Here is a 14,808-nt window from a genome sequence, read left to right on the forward strand (position 1 = left end):
ATCCCAAGGGGATGACACTACTAGGCCATGGGCAACTGAGGCTTTCCTTTAACCGCTTCAGAAGTCCTTGCAGAAAAGGATCTCAGAGCAACAGCATTTCCCTTTAAAAACTGGAAAGACACAGATGTTAATAGTAATTGGAAAATAAATTTTTCAAATGCAGGAAAGATGGAAGAACAGTGTAAATCAGAAATGCAGTTGTTGCCAAAAGGTGAACAGACAGATGAGTACTGTGGGTCAGGCAGGTTGAATAGGAAGTGAGACAGCACTGGACTACTCCAGTTGGGAACACTAGGTGTTACTGAGAATTAATTACAAAATAATTAGAGAGTAATTATCTTTCAAGGGGCATGTGTGTATTTGAATCAGGCTTAGACAGCCAAATTTAGGCAGCTCTCAGAGTTCCAGAAAGCTGTCCGTGTGTGCCCTCCTACATTAGGGTGTGCTGTGGCCATGCTAATCCCCATTTTTGTTTTATTTCAAATCACACACAGATAGAATCTGCAAACTGCTTCAGATCAAACAGGTCTGATTGTGTGTAAATACATATGTCCTTTTTAATTTTTATTATTAATGGTTGCTTCAGTTTTGCATCAGTGCATGGTTAAAAGCAATACACATCAGCTATTCATGACTTCATATCTCCAAATGAATTATTTCTCCTCTTTTTTTTTGTTTGTTTGTTTGTGCAGTCAGCTGAAGAAATGTTAACATCTCACTCTAAATCTCTCAGTGGAGTCTCTGTTCCCTTCTCTGATATAACAGATGGGTTACTGCTTGTTATAATTATTAACATTGTGGTGTGGGTCAGGGCTGGGTGGGCAAGATTTACTCTTCCCTTGGGCTGGGGAGGGGTCAGTCGTTAGGGTATGGAATGTTAACTCAAGTGGTGACTGACTGTTTCCGTAATACCAGGTCGTTGTGGCTGCACGCTCTAGTAATTGAGGCTGTGTACTTCACCGAGCTTGTGGTAGAGCCTAGGGCAAACCGCTGTCCCAAGAGAATGCTGGGATAGATAGAGTTAGCCAATACTGAGTCTGAACGTGGTGATTTTGCTGGTTGTTTTAGCTCCAGATGTTGGCATGCTTAGTTTTTAATGTGATTAATAAATGTGGCGCCATATCCCCTCCCCACGCCTGATCCCTCTCTCCTACTCCTTTCCCACCTTATTCTTTTTGAAAATTTTTAAGAAACAGTAATGAAAACCTGGTGTTTCAAACTGCACTTTGTTCTCATGTTCAATAAAAACTTTCAGATTGTTGGTATAAATAAGCGCTAAGCATAGCTGCTCAGCCTGGAATCCTAATGTACTCTGAAATCCAGAATAGAAATAAATATATCTAGGTGGGTTTCTTTCATGCATTTTGTTAAAATTTTTTTGAATATCCAGTCAAGTATCCAGACGCACTTGGCATAAATATCTACAAGGAATAAGTCCATAATAGACAATTTAATTTTTTAATTTGGAGTAATTGGTGAATTGCTTCATTATGTTATTACCCACCCATAGCCCTCCTTTGAAGGACTTCTCTATAGTGTCATTATCGTATCATAATGTCTATGAGAGTAGTAAATCTGAAAGGTAATCTGATTTTTAAAAACATTTAATGTTGGTTTTCCCCCCCTTGGTGTTGACACTCTTCCTGAGCCTGTCATTATCAGAAAAATAGTTCATTCCTGTCCTGTTTTTCTACACTTGGAGCACAGACAGCCTCATCAAGTTCAGACTTCAAAATCAAGTTCACTTACAAAAGAAGGAAACCACAACCAATGGAGAATGTTTATTTCCTTCTGAGTAGGAAGGAAGAGACTTTACTACAGTTGGCATCACTTGGGATGCTGTGGGTTCAAAGCAACATAACTTCTCAACAAAGGGGGCCCTTGGGCTTCTTGAAGGCCACAGGAGCTGTAGGGAGTTTCTACTGTCTGTAACCTCACTTAGAACCTCAGAATTAGTAGGATCCAGATCAGAGCTGTGATTGGAGAAAAAGCATACTAAGAGTAGTTAGTCCCAGTATCTCCACTCATGTTCCCAGGGATTAAGGCCTGAAGCCATCCTCAGTGAGCACTCTTGGGCCTGGGAAGACTTTAAGGAGACTATATATTCTGTAGTACTTTACCTAGATAAGCAAGAATCAAACATTAACTGCTTTTATTTAGCTTAGATTTTTAGGTTTTTAAGGATAAACTACATAATGCTATATTGTTCTTGCTTATAAAGAAGTTTACTAAAATAACCCTGCTACATACTCTATCCTGGCTTTAATTCTAAGCTAATGAAATCAAGTCATAATATTATGAAAAATTGAGCCTCTGGTGTACAGTAAAAATTCAGTCATACTAATCAACTTTTGCTTTATATAATAAGTGCTTTTATTGCTTTGTGTTATCTTTAAAACCCTAAAAAAAAAAAAAAGAAGAACCAAGATAAACCAGGTACCAATGGCTCACACTTGTAATCCTAGCTACTCAGGAGGCTGAGATCTGAAGATGGAAGTTCAAAGCCAGCCTGGGCAGGAAAATCTTTGAGACTCTTATCTCCAATAAACTACTCAGAAAAATGCAGAAGTGGGCCGTGCACCAGTGGCTCATTCCTGTAATCCTAGCTACTCAGGAGGCTAAGATCTGAGGATCCCGGTTCAATGCCAGACCAGCCTGCGCAGGAAAGTCCGTGAGACTCTTATCTCCAATTAGCCACCAGACAATTGGAAATGGTGCTGTGGCGCAAATGGTAAGAGTGCTAGCCTTGAGCTGAAGAGCTCAGGGACAGAGACAGCGCCCAGGCCCAGAGTTCAAGCCCCATGACCAAAAAAAAGAATTTCAGAAGTGGTAATTGTAGCTCAATTGGTAGAGTGATAGCCTTGAGCGAAAGAAGCCCAGAGACAGTGCCCAGGCCCTGAGTTCAAGCCCCAGGACTAGCAAAAAAATGAAGAACCAAAGTAAAATACTTTGGTGAACCCTTGCAACCTTTGCCAGGGATCAGTGTGGCCTGCCCATTCCCATAGACTTGGTTGGAATTCCAAGAAACCACTGGCACAACTAGCCCTGGAAGATACTTCCTGCCATGTTCTTACCCATTACCATTTCACTGCCAGTGTTTGGTAGTACTTAGTAGCATCATCTTTATAGAAGAATTTGTGAATGAGAAGGAAATTGTACTTTAAAGGAATAACTACATAGCTGCTAAAGCCAATCAGGTTGTTTTTAATATATATTCGAAGCTACTTCAGATGGCCTCACACGCTGTAGACTTGAAAAGCAAGAGTACATTTGCCCTCCCATTGCAGTTTTATCAATTATAGGAAGCATAAAACATAAAAAGAAAAATACGAGGGACTTGTGGCTCATGCCTGTAATCCTAGCTACTCAGGAGGCTGAGAGTATAGTTCAAAGCCGACTCACTCAGGAAAGTCTGTGAGACTCTTACTTGTAATAAACTACCAGAAGAAAAAGAAAAAGAAAAGCTGAATGTGAGGCTGTGTGGCTAAAGGGGTAGAGTGCCTAGCCCTGACCAGAAGAAGCTCAGGGACAGTGCCCAGGCCTTGAAATAAGTGAGAAGCTGCTGTATTGGATAGCAAGGAGAGCAAGGGTTTCATTTTTAAAAAATACTTGTGTTCAGCTGGCTTACACCTGTAATCCTATCTGGTTGGGAGGTTATCAGGAGAATCACTGCTTGAGGCCAGCCCAGACAAAAAGTTTACAAGAGCCTTTTCCTCCTAACTCAAGAGGAAAGACCCCTTCTTAACTAATAGTAGAGCATGGTTGTATGTACCTGTCATCCCAGCTATGACTGGAAGGCTAAATAGGTGAATCACTGCCCCCAGGTGCATGCACATACAGGAAGCAAGACCCTATCTCAATAGTAACCAGCACAAAAAAGGACTGGAGGTGTGGCCCCATCAGTAAAGCACCTCCCTAGCAAGTATGGAGGCCTGAGTTCAAACCCCCAGTACCACCAAAACGAAAGAAAAATGAAACTACTTGTTTTCAATCCTAAGCAATGACACAGAAATAAATGAGAAATTTCTTTTATAGATTTGGCAAGAGTAGAACATTTGAAGGAATAAACAGTGGAAAACTTCAGATATCCATGAAAAGTAGACACAGACTACAAAAAATAAGCATGCTTTTGTTCATGACTTACATGGCGTCCAAATGACCCATCAATTACTGTGTGTGCGAGTACGCCAGTGCTGGGGCTTGAACTCAGAGCTTGGGCACTGTCCCTGAGTGTCTTTTCTCAAGGCTAGCACTCTACACTTGAGCCATAGAACCTTGATCCTCAGATCTCCTGAGTAGCTAGGATTACACAATTACTTTTGGAAGAAGAAGAGAAATAATAATTTTTGTTTGAATTTGGCCTAAGTTAAATAGGAAATTTAGAAGGATAAGGGAAATTATGACTTACCACTTTTTAGTCACCTATCTTGTGGTGGTTGTGGTGGTCCTCTTTTGAAGTCTTTTCTAAAATAGGACATGATTCACTGAGACACTCATACTACCTTTTGAATAATTGATTCATATAAATGGAGGTGAAATTACAGAGTATTTGAACCATTGGAAGGAAAACTCTCAGAACTTAAAATGAAGCTGTAAGAACCACACAATCTCTTTGAAGGAAAAACAAGATTAAAAAGAAAAAAAAAGAAAAAAAAGCAGTTGTCATTAAGTGCTTAGTGCTCCTCATGTGCCGGGATCTGAAATATTGATTGGAGTTGGTGAACTTTTCTGTAAAAGGCCCACTGATAAATTATTTTTGTTTAAGCCAAATAGTCTGTCACAACTACTTTTTTGTTTGTTTGTTTGTGTTTTGTTTTGGTGATCGTGGGTCTGGAACTATCCCTGAGCTTTTTTGCTGAAGGCTAGAGCTCTGCTACTCTGAGCCACAGTACCACTTCTGGTTTTCTGGTGGTTAATTGGAGATAAGAGTCCCACAGGCTTTCCTGCTAAGTCTGGCTTTGAACTGCAGTCGTCAGATCTCAGCCTCCTGAGGAGCTAGGATTACAGGTCTGAGCCACCAGCACCCAGCACACAACTACTTAAAAAAAAAAAAAAAAAAAAAAAAGCAGGTGGCAAGCTTCATTGCCTCACAAGTTGAAGTTCACTTGTCCTAACCTACTTTGTCTTTTCCTTCTAAATACTGCTTGATGATCTTGACAAATGTGTGGTAGGACCAGACAGAGCAGAGACCTGGTTAGACGTCCAGTGGTGTGCCGTAGTCTTGTAGCCATGAATGAACTAATCCAAATATGTAACATATTTAACTCCATAATTTACATTTCCTGTTAGAGTTCCAATATTCTGTGACTTTTTCTTTTTGAAAGTTCAGCAAATACTGTGAAGACAGATCCAAAATTACATTTATAGGTATTACCTATATAATTTATTTTTTTTGTTACTTTCCCAAATTGGAAAGCAAATTCCTACATTGGGTGGGGCTTAATTTCCTTTTAGAGGAATAACATGAAGACCAATGCAGTTTGAAACATTTCTTCCCATGTGTGTCTGTGTTGCTGTCTGTCCCTGTGTCTACACTTGTGTGTCTGTTGGGTGGGGGGTGTGCGTGTGTGTCCCGGGGGAGAGGTATCTGTAAAGTCAGTTCTCTTCTCTCCTGTAGGGTGGATATGCAGCCTACAGATATGCACAGCCTGCTACTGCAACCGCAGCCACAGCTGCTGCAGCCGCCGCAGCCGCTTACAGCGACGGGTATGTAGATCACAAGGGCAGGCACCGCACCATCCAGAGGACAGCGTCGTCCTCTTCTTCCTCACCATTACCAGAGCAGTGCCTAGTCCATTGGGCTTCCTGCCAGCCGAGTTTCTCTGCAGGTCTGCTCTGCATGGCCTCCGCTGTGCCAGCATAGGAGCCATGGGCCCCTCCCCCACTCACTGTCTTGTTGTCTTCTTGGATCTGCCACTGCAGTCTCCTCCTTCCTCTTTTCAACTCCCTTCCTTGCCATTTTCTAGTACTTGAGAATATTTCAGACTGCACTCAGGTAGAATTTTCCTAGTAATAATTCAAGACCAAGTAACTCACATCTTTAGCGCAGTAAACCCTCCCCTTCTCTTTCTGATTGTGCTTCTTTTTTCCAGTTATGGCAGGGTGTACACAGCCGACCCCTACCATGCCCTTGCCCCTGCCGCTAGCTATGGAGTTGGCGCTGTGGTAAGTGAATATACATTTTTCTTTGAACAGTTTTTCTCCCTCTAACTTTTACCTACAGACTATAAAAGGTCTAGCAAAATGACCAATTCAGTCCTTCATCTGTTGTCACAATGTGAGAGCCTCATAGGTCACTAGAAACTTCATGTCACTGTCTTTATCTGTGTATCGGCTATGTGAGGTACATGCCAGTAGCACAGTTTTATTGATAGATACTGGCAAAGACAGGAGAATAGGCTTTCCAAAGATGATAATATGTATTATTTTCAATTGCAGATGCCAGAGGATGTCTCTGCTAATTCCTAAGTCTTCTGATAGATACTATTCTATTGGTAACATTTTATCATTGACAAAAAGTAATATTCTCATGGGAAAAAAAAGAAAGATGTCCCTAGAGCTTGTCTAGAATAATCTACCCTAGCCAAAGTCCTTACTGCAATATTCTTGGGCCTGGTTGGAAAATCTTTAGTTCTAGTGAATGGGGCTCACTGGTTACAGCAAAGACAGGCTTTTCCCTAGTGGGACCTCCTAACATCAGTCACTCTCTCCAACCCAGAATGCAGCTAGGCAGCCACCTCCATGCATGGACAACATTGTCTGAGAGGGAAGCAGGAAGAAGTAAAGTTAGGGTATAAAAGATGAAAGCCTGCCGCTTCCCCTACTGAAAGCCTGCTGATGAAGGTCTAGGGACAGAAAAGAGAAGGTTCTCAGGGAATATGTGTTTAGAATTGAAGTAGAGAGAGTGATATGGGAGCAGCAATGGATGTTCCTAATATTTTATTTAGTGCCAAATGACAAAAATAATATACCAAAAAAATCCTATATTTAAAAAAAAAAATGAGCCAAGGAAAGGTAGATTTCTGGGGAACTTGATCAAGATGAAAGAAACAAGCTAATCAGTGTGTAGTCAGCCCTTCACGTGAGTGGGTCCCACATCCATAGAACCAACTGAAATACTAGGGCAAAGAATCCTAAGTACTCTAGAGACGATTAAAAGTATAGAGAGGATATATATATATATATATATATATATATATATATATATATGTGATGTGCAAATACTGAACCATTTTTACATAAGGGATTGGAGTATCCAACAATGTTGGTAGCCATGGGCAGGTGTAGAATTAATCCTATAGATAGATTGCAGAAGAAATAGGTTTTAGTAGTTCAAAGATGGACTTAGGTTGAAGCAGAGTATTGTTTCAAACACGGGCTGTGACTTGAACACACGCCAACAATAATGGTCAGAAGTAACATATGCACCTGAGGAGTCTCTAATAATGATTGTAATGATGTATCAAGGTAAAGGAAGACCCATTCTGGTCAAAATCATTCTGTTTGCGGAACTAAGCTTGAACTTGTCTCCCTTCTGAGCCGATTCATGTAAAGCCGCAGTAGGAGTGTTGGGCTCTGGTTGGCACAGCTTTCAAGGAGGAAATTGGTTTCTTGGCTCCACCAGGCAGTATGTGACCCCTTTCACTGAGGATTCAGAGGAAGCCGTTTCCCCAAATCCCTCCCCAATACATGTTTCTTCATTTATAATGCTTCTCTCATCAGCTGTCTAATTCTTTTTGTCTTTAATTACTGCAGGCGAGTTTATACCGAGGTGGCTACAGCCGATTTGCCCCCTACTGAAGTGACGTGAGACCCCTGCAAATGGGACAGCCCCCAGTTCATGAGGCCTGGCTATTGCAATATTTACTAGTAGAGGAACTCTATAGCAAGATGAAGAGGAAATACAAACAAACAAAAAAAAAAAACACAAAAAAAGAGAGAATACTTTTTTATACCTCACTATGTTCTTTGAATATGTATTTTTTCCTTTAAATTTCTGCCTTTAATTCTTTTGTTCCAAAGATTGTGCATTTTTTTCTTTTTTTTTCTTTTTTTAACTGTGGTAAACAAAAACAAACAAAAAAAAGATAATGCATTTCCATGTCTATATGTCCGTGCCTAGCTTATTCTGTCAGTCACGGAAAAGGCAGTTGATGAGGAAGGAGAGACACTAGGAGCAGAGAAATGCATCTGATCGGAAATCGGCAGACAGAATTACCAAAGTGTATCTGGTGCTGCATGGCTGGGGACAACAGAAGTGGAAGAGATCTTTCTGCAGCGGCATATTCTTCTAGTCTTCTGAATTCTGGTCTTTGGCAGGAGATTCTGATAGGCTGTGTGGCTGGAATCCACATGCCACTAGAGAGGAATTTGTGCTTGCAAAGCAGGAGAATTAAAAGACACTTTTCCTCTCCTCCTTTCCTCCTGTCTTCTCCATTCTTTTTACAATCATCTTACACACCCAGCCTGAGACAGTTGGCATAGCTTTTGGAATTACAGTGTTGATATTTCCAAACATGCTCTCAGTCTGTGGATAATAAACACCTCATTAGGAAACCTATCTCAGAATGAACTCTGGAGTATGAAAACACTCATTTCTTTTCTTTCCTATAATCCTAGCACATCTGCTGGGCTGCTTTTCCTGTAACAACCACCATGTAGCTCATCTGTTCTTTAGTAACATGCTGCTCCCGTGTCCTCAAAATTCAGGAGTTTAGTATCCAGGGACAGAGAATAAAATAGCCAGTGGCCAGATTTCCTCCAGGTATCTTGACACAGCTTGAAGATTAAAAATAAAAATTGTTGAGAGCCATTAAGGAAGGTTCAGAAGAGAAAAGGGAATATTGAGCCTGATATTCCTTAGCTTGCTTGCAACAGAAAGTACAATTTATAATAAAAGCATCTGTTGGGGAAAGATCAAGCCCCTAGGCCTGCTGCCCCTGGGAGTTTTGGTGATGAGGACATGTGAGAACAGGCAGAGGCACTTTGTATTCACCCCAAAGCCATAGGAATTTTCATCTTCCAGAGCCTCTGTGAGTCACTTCTCTATCCACAGTGTCTAGCTCTCTTAGTCTTTCCACCCAGCTTTGCATTATCCTCCAAAGACACCAGCTGAGCACCTGAACCACATGGTGCACATTAACACTACAGGAAGCAAAATGTAGAGCCCGCCAAGGAAAGAAGCAATGAAGCCATCCAACGGCAAGGGTCCCCGCAGACTCCACGGCAGTGCGTCGCTGCAGGTGCTGTCTGGCTTCACTTTTATGTTAGTAAGGTAGGGGAGAAAGCTCTGGGCTATAACTAATGAAGACAAAAGTCTGACAGTGTTTCCAAAACAAAATGCATTAGGAAGTGGGCAGGCATGGTCTGCGGGCTCCTTGCTCTGCTCACACTGGTACTAGGGTGAACTTCCACCCCAAGGGACAGCTGCTAAAGGGAGTAGGTCAGAGACATGGAGCTTCTGCTTTATTATGGGTTTTGTTTGATTTTTTTTTAACTCCTGCCTCCACACATTCTTTTCTGATAAACTGATTTCATGTCCCTGAATTAAAATGACTGACATGTGATAGTATCAAGCGTTCTTTGTAAACAGTGCTGTCTGGGAGGGCACTGGCCTGCCACATGGAGACATGTCCCTCCTCAGATACCCTCTTCCCTAATAACCTGGGGAGATGGCAAACTCCAGACCTTGGTGCACTCGTGGATTCGGGGGCGGGGGGGCGCACATAGAGTAAAAGACAAAACTATTCAATCAAATGGCCCTTCAAAGGGCCTCCCCCTCCCCCAAGCCAAAGTTAGGTTTATTGCTGTTAAGACAATATTAATTGTATGTATATAAATGTTTTAGGAGAGGACAAGGGCTGGGGGCTTTCAGAGTTCTAGGGAATGGGGGCAGGGAGGATCTTTCTTTTGCTTTTGTTTTGAGGGAGAATATCTGCTGACTAAAGAAACAGACATTTGAATCATTCTCCCAAAGTGGCAAGCCACTTAAGCCGGTGGAGACCCCATCTCGTCCTCACTGGTGATATTTGTGGCGGAGGAGTGAGAACGTTTCTCTTCTCTTTTCTTTGATAAGAATAAGGATGGCTGGCAAGGTAGAGAAGGCAGCTTCCTCCCATAGCCTTCTGGAAGAGGCAGCGTCCGGGTTTGAGGAGCCTTTGTGCACTTCAGTTCAGCTGGTTCTGGCTGAGGCCTCCAAGGCAAGCTCTGTTTTCTAGGGTGTTCTTGCCGCTTTGCCAGGGGTGCTCTTCTCTGTCGCTTTCTCCAGCTCCCTTTCCTGAGACAGAACACTTGGGATTCTGTTTCTTATGCAAGGGCCCTCTGGTTTCCAGGGTCACCACTGAGGATCGAGGCGCTCTCAGCCAGCCTGATCCCACAGTATCAGCCTCTCCCCATCAGCCACAGAGCTTGGAGGTCCCCTCCCATCAGAGTCAAGGCATCAGTGCTTCTGGGTTCCTGACACGGCCAGAGGGGCTGGCGTCTTATGAATACCTTCACTAGAGGATGTAGGTTGATCACTTCAAATGGCTTACTGATGTTGAATCACAGTTCAGAGATGGTCTTCTCAACTTGGCTCTCATCCATGACCTGGATTTTCTATACTAGGCATCTTATTCTTAGAAGTTGGCCTCCTTTAGGGAGGCCACTAGTGAAAACCTTCATTGGATATCCCTCTTTTCATCCCAGAGAGCTGCCCTTAGGTCTTTTCTAGAATTCCTGCATTCCATAGTTCAACTACATTAACTCAGATTCATCATTTCTAAGGCTCTCAGGTTTAACAAAACCTATCACCATCATCCTCCAGCAGCCTCAGTCTGAATGGAGCCGATATATTTTCTGTCTGTAAAGAAGTCAACTGGGGCTCAGCTCTTAGTTCAAGGGGACCTAGTGGCTATCTAGTGAATAGAAATCAGTGATAGCAGCTTTTTCTCGAATGTGGACTCCTCAGGGGCTGAACTGCTCTTAATTTAGGGTATGCTTTACTAGAGATGTAGCAGACTTCGGTTATCGCCACCATCCAGTAACTACTCACGTAGCTTCCAGATAGGACGGACTGTAGGATGGGGTGGAAGCTGCCCCAGGGATGTGCTTCCCTTTGGCACAGGAACAAGGCCAGCCAAGGGACCATTTGGATTGCGCCTGGACATTTCGAGAGGGAAAGAGGTAACTGACGAACTTCCCCTCTTAGCCCAGGTTAGCCGATTCTCTGCTGCTTGCAAATCTCTAGCACAGTGACATTTGCAGAACTGAAGATTTTTTTCCCCCCAGATATTAGGAGGAAAGGGACTTTGGGAGGGGAGGGTGGGGAAGGGGTCGTGATGTTTTAAAAAGCATAAGTTACCTGTTTGCACTGTTTTAAGATAGGAAAAAAATAGTGGGCAAGGTGAACATCAGATGTAAACGTGTGTGTTTTATTTTGTCATGCTCTTGAGAATGTCTGACTCTTTGTAGTATACAACAGTGACATTTGATTCTCTGTTGCATAAAACACTATATTTTTTTGGAAATGTTACTGTCCAAAAGCCTCTTCCCTCCCTCTCCTTTTCCTGTGTACTTCCTTCATCCTTGCTTAACTGATCAGCCAGGCAATAGCCATCCAGGAGCTAGAGCAAGAAACAGGGCTCTTTCCAAGTTGGCTCTGGGTGTCCTAAACCAGTCTGTGCCCTCTCAGTCACTGAGTAGAGTCTCTGGCGCCTTGCTTTGAAAACACAGCTCACCCGACCAGACTACCATTTATGGCATTTCTCAGTGAGAGGCACTAGGATGAGGAGCCGAGGGATGGAGGGACCCCTGAAGTATTGCAGGTGGCTGTAGTAGCCGAGTTCTTATGCATGTTACCGAAACTGTAACCAGTTACAGTTTACTCAGGAAAACGGTAGATCAATTCAGCCATGGTAGTGCTGGTTGGCAGGGATTGGTAACTTGAGAACCGCTCAACAGCCAAAACTCAAACCTTGCCTTTACGGAGACCACCAGCATAGGGCCATGGTCCTCTGCCTGGTGGTGATAAACCTGCCAGTGACATGAGGACTCAGCTCGCCCTGGCAAGCAAAAAGGGAACCCAGCTTCTCTTTATCTCCCCTCTCCCCCTGCCCATTACCAACACCAGACCCCCAGGGGGCATGTGAGGTTTTTGAAATTTTCAAAAAAAAAAATGTTTTTAGTTTGTTTTTACTGGGGACTGATAAGTGCTTTAAGTGATGTCTGCACCCCATGAAGACTCCCAGCTTCTTCGTTTCCTCGTATTTTCTGTTCATGGTATTTTTGTGTGCGTGTGCTTACTTGGCAGCTCATTTTGGCTGTATTATATACCGAGTGATGAATTGATCCTATTTTTTTCCCCCTAAAGGACATGAATTTTTTTTTTCTTACATTATTCTGCTTGTGAATATTTGGAGCCAGGCTGGGCTGACACTAGGGCTACAAAGGGAGGAGAGAGCCAAAGGAGTTTCAGGCCGACCTACCTGAAGCTCTGAGCTTTTCAGTCCAGATCTTTGCAAGGCTCAAAGCGCCGCTGCCGCAGAACCTCTCCTCCCCACCCCATGGCAGGGATTGGCCGGGCCCCACACGCACCATGGATCCTCCCACCCCTCCCGTTGCAGGGGCAGAACAGGTACCTTCGGGGACTTGGGGGTGCCCATGGGATGTTTGTACAATTGACCACCAGGCCTTGCCTCCTCCCCTTCCGTCCCCCCCAAGACTCACTTCCTAGGACACCCAAGCCGCTTGCCCAGGACCCTGTTTCCCTGCCAACTCCAGAGAAGCACCCCAGGGCTTTGTGACAGTCTCTAATTCCCTTCCCTTCTCCTTAAGAATCATATTGTATAGTAGCTTTCAGACCATACAGTATTCATTGGGTTACTCCTATTATTATCAAGTAGCTGGAATTGTGAAGGTCGGAGTAGTTAGATCTTTAGCTTTTCTTCCTTATTTTTTGTATTACTCTCCATGTGTATAAATTATTGATCATGTTGCTGGCTTTTATAAACTCTAAGCAAAGGAGGGGGACTGCCTCAGCCTTTGCGAATGGTAATGAAGCACTGTTTTTAAATAAAAGAGAGAAACACCACCTTTGGCCTATGTGTATTGATCCTCTTTCCTCATTGTCTCCACCCGAAGCTTAAAAGGTGCACCCTGGATTTGACTTTGCAGGATGGTGAAAGGAAGAAGGAAACCCACAGCTCTTCCTGCAGAAGGTGGTAGGTAAACTAGGAGATAGATGGGACCACCAGCTCCTGCCTGGCGTCTCCAGCCAGTGAGCTCCCAACTACAAAGTTCTGAAATCTCTTTGCCGTTGCACCCCACCTCACCCTCCCCTGACCCCCTGAGCTGCCTGCCACTCAGCCAGCTCCTTTGCATTTACCTTAATGGGAATGTGTCCTAGGAGACCTCCTCTTTATTATCTGGACCTGTTAGCCATCCCTTACTACATTGGTTTCATGGCCAATAACTCCCCAATGTCTGAAGTTAACATCCTGTCTCCATCTCCCACTCCTTTAACATCACCCCATGAGGTCATCCTGCTTCCTTTTCTGTGAAGATTATAGGGCCATCACATAGGGTCTCCTTTTCACATTGTGCTGTCAGTGTCACAAGCCTACTTGTATGCCACCCATTCTTCCTCCTTTTTTGAGTTCTCATGGAAGAGGCCTGCGTCAGCTCACAAGCAAACCCGTACCCCATGCTCTGCATAGCAGCACGTGCCTGACGCTTTCTCAGCTTTGGGGCTTTGCCTTTCCCTTTTGCGTAGTTAACATTCTCTCCAGGGTCATTGTGGCATTGAAATATGCTTAAATAGTGTGTGTGTGTGTGTGTGTGTGTGTGTGTGTGTGTGTGTGTGTGTGTGTGTTTGCGTGTTTGCCAGATCCCATGTTCTCTTCTTATGGCAAACGAACAGAATGAGCCTCTTCTGACTGCCATCTCCACTTGGAACCCCTCACCTGATGCTTTGGCCCCCAGGGCAGGGACACAGCCGCTCTGATGTGATGCTGGCCCTTCCACTAAAGGCAGTCTGTGTCAGACCAAGGTGCAGAGGACTTCCGCAGCTCCCCGGCTGTGTGGCCTCATCTCTTCTGAACTGGCATCCTACTCACTGTGCTGAGGTGGGTTCCCTAAGCTCAGTGCGCCTGGCCCCAGCACAGAGCTGCTGCTTGTGCGGCCTCCACGCAGGCCATGGCACTACAGATATTTGTGTTGCCTGCTGAAAAACAGTCCTTGTCTGGCTGGCCACCAGTGTCTCACACCTCTAATTCCAGCTGCCCAGGAGGCCTAGATCGGAGGATCGAGGTTCAAGAACAGCCCAGGCTGGAAAGTCCACGAGATTCTTATCTCTAGTTAACCACCAAAGAGCGGAAAGTGGTGCTGTGGCTCAAGTGGTAAAGCACTAGCCTGGGGGGGGGGGGGGGGAGTTGCCATCAGAGACAGTGCCCAGGCCCTGAGTTTAAGGGGACTGGGGGTGGGGGTAAGGGTGGGGAGGAGTAGGGGGGGAGATCCAATCCCAGGCTGTCTGGCTCCCCTCCCCATTGTATAACTTTGACTTTAGCCCTAGTGTTTATGGTGCTGTTCTCACAACATGCCTGTGGGATTTCCCCAAACTAGCCCTCCTCTTCCATATAGGCCTCCTGGCCTACCTCTCCCTCAAATCAAAAGCACCAGCAGATTCTGTCTGGCTCTCCCATTTCCTAACCACAACCCTCTCCAGTCTTCAGTGTGGTGGTAGAGGGCAGGGCACTAACGCCACGTAGGGGCTTCCCCTGACTGCTTTTCCTCCCACCTGAACTCAGCAGAGTCTGGCTCACTCCTGGATCT

At 44.2% G+C, this 14,808-nt stretch overlaps 1 protein-coding gene across 13 annotated transcripts in view; it reads left to right on the plus strand.

Moving 5' to 3' along the window:
* Positions 1–13,069, plus strand: part of Rbfox2 (RNA binding fox-1 homolog 2) — a 237,560-nt gene extending 224,491 nt beyond the window's left edge. For 12 of the 13 annotated variants that reach the window (XM_048356139.1, XM_048356132.1, XM_048356110.1 and 9 more), the window contains 3 exons: positions 5,618–5,706; positions 6,093–6,165; positions 7,756–13,069. In XM_048356139.1, coding sequence (XP_048212096.1) covers positions 5,618–5,706; positions 6,093–6,165; positions 7,756–7,810 — 217 coding nt within the window. In that variant the 3' untranslated portion in view covers positions 7,811–13,069. Of the gene's footprint in view, positions 1–692; positions 770–5,617; positions 5,707–6,092; positions 6,166–7,755 lie in introns of all 13 variants that reach the window. The other variant, XM_048356204.1, reaches the window with a different exon arrangement.
* The last annotated feature ends 1,739 nt before the right edge of the window (positions 13,070–14,808 follow it).

This window comes from Perognathus longimembris, chromosome 1 (assembly GCF_023159225.1).
Source record: "Perognathus longimembris pacificus isolate PPM17 chromosome 1, ASM2315922v1, whole genome shotgun sequence".
Taxonomy (NCBI): Eukaryota; Metazoa; Chordata; class Mammalia; order Rodentia; family Heteromyidae; genus Perognathus; species Perognathus longimembris.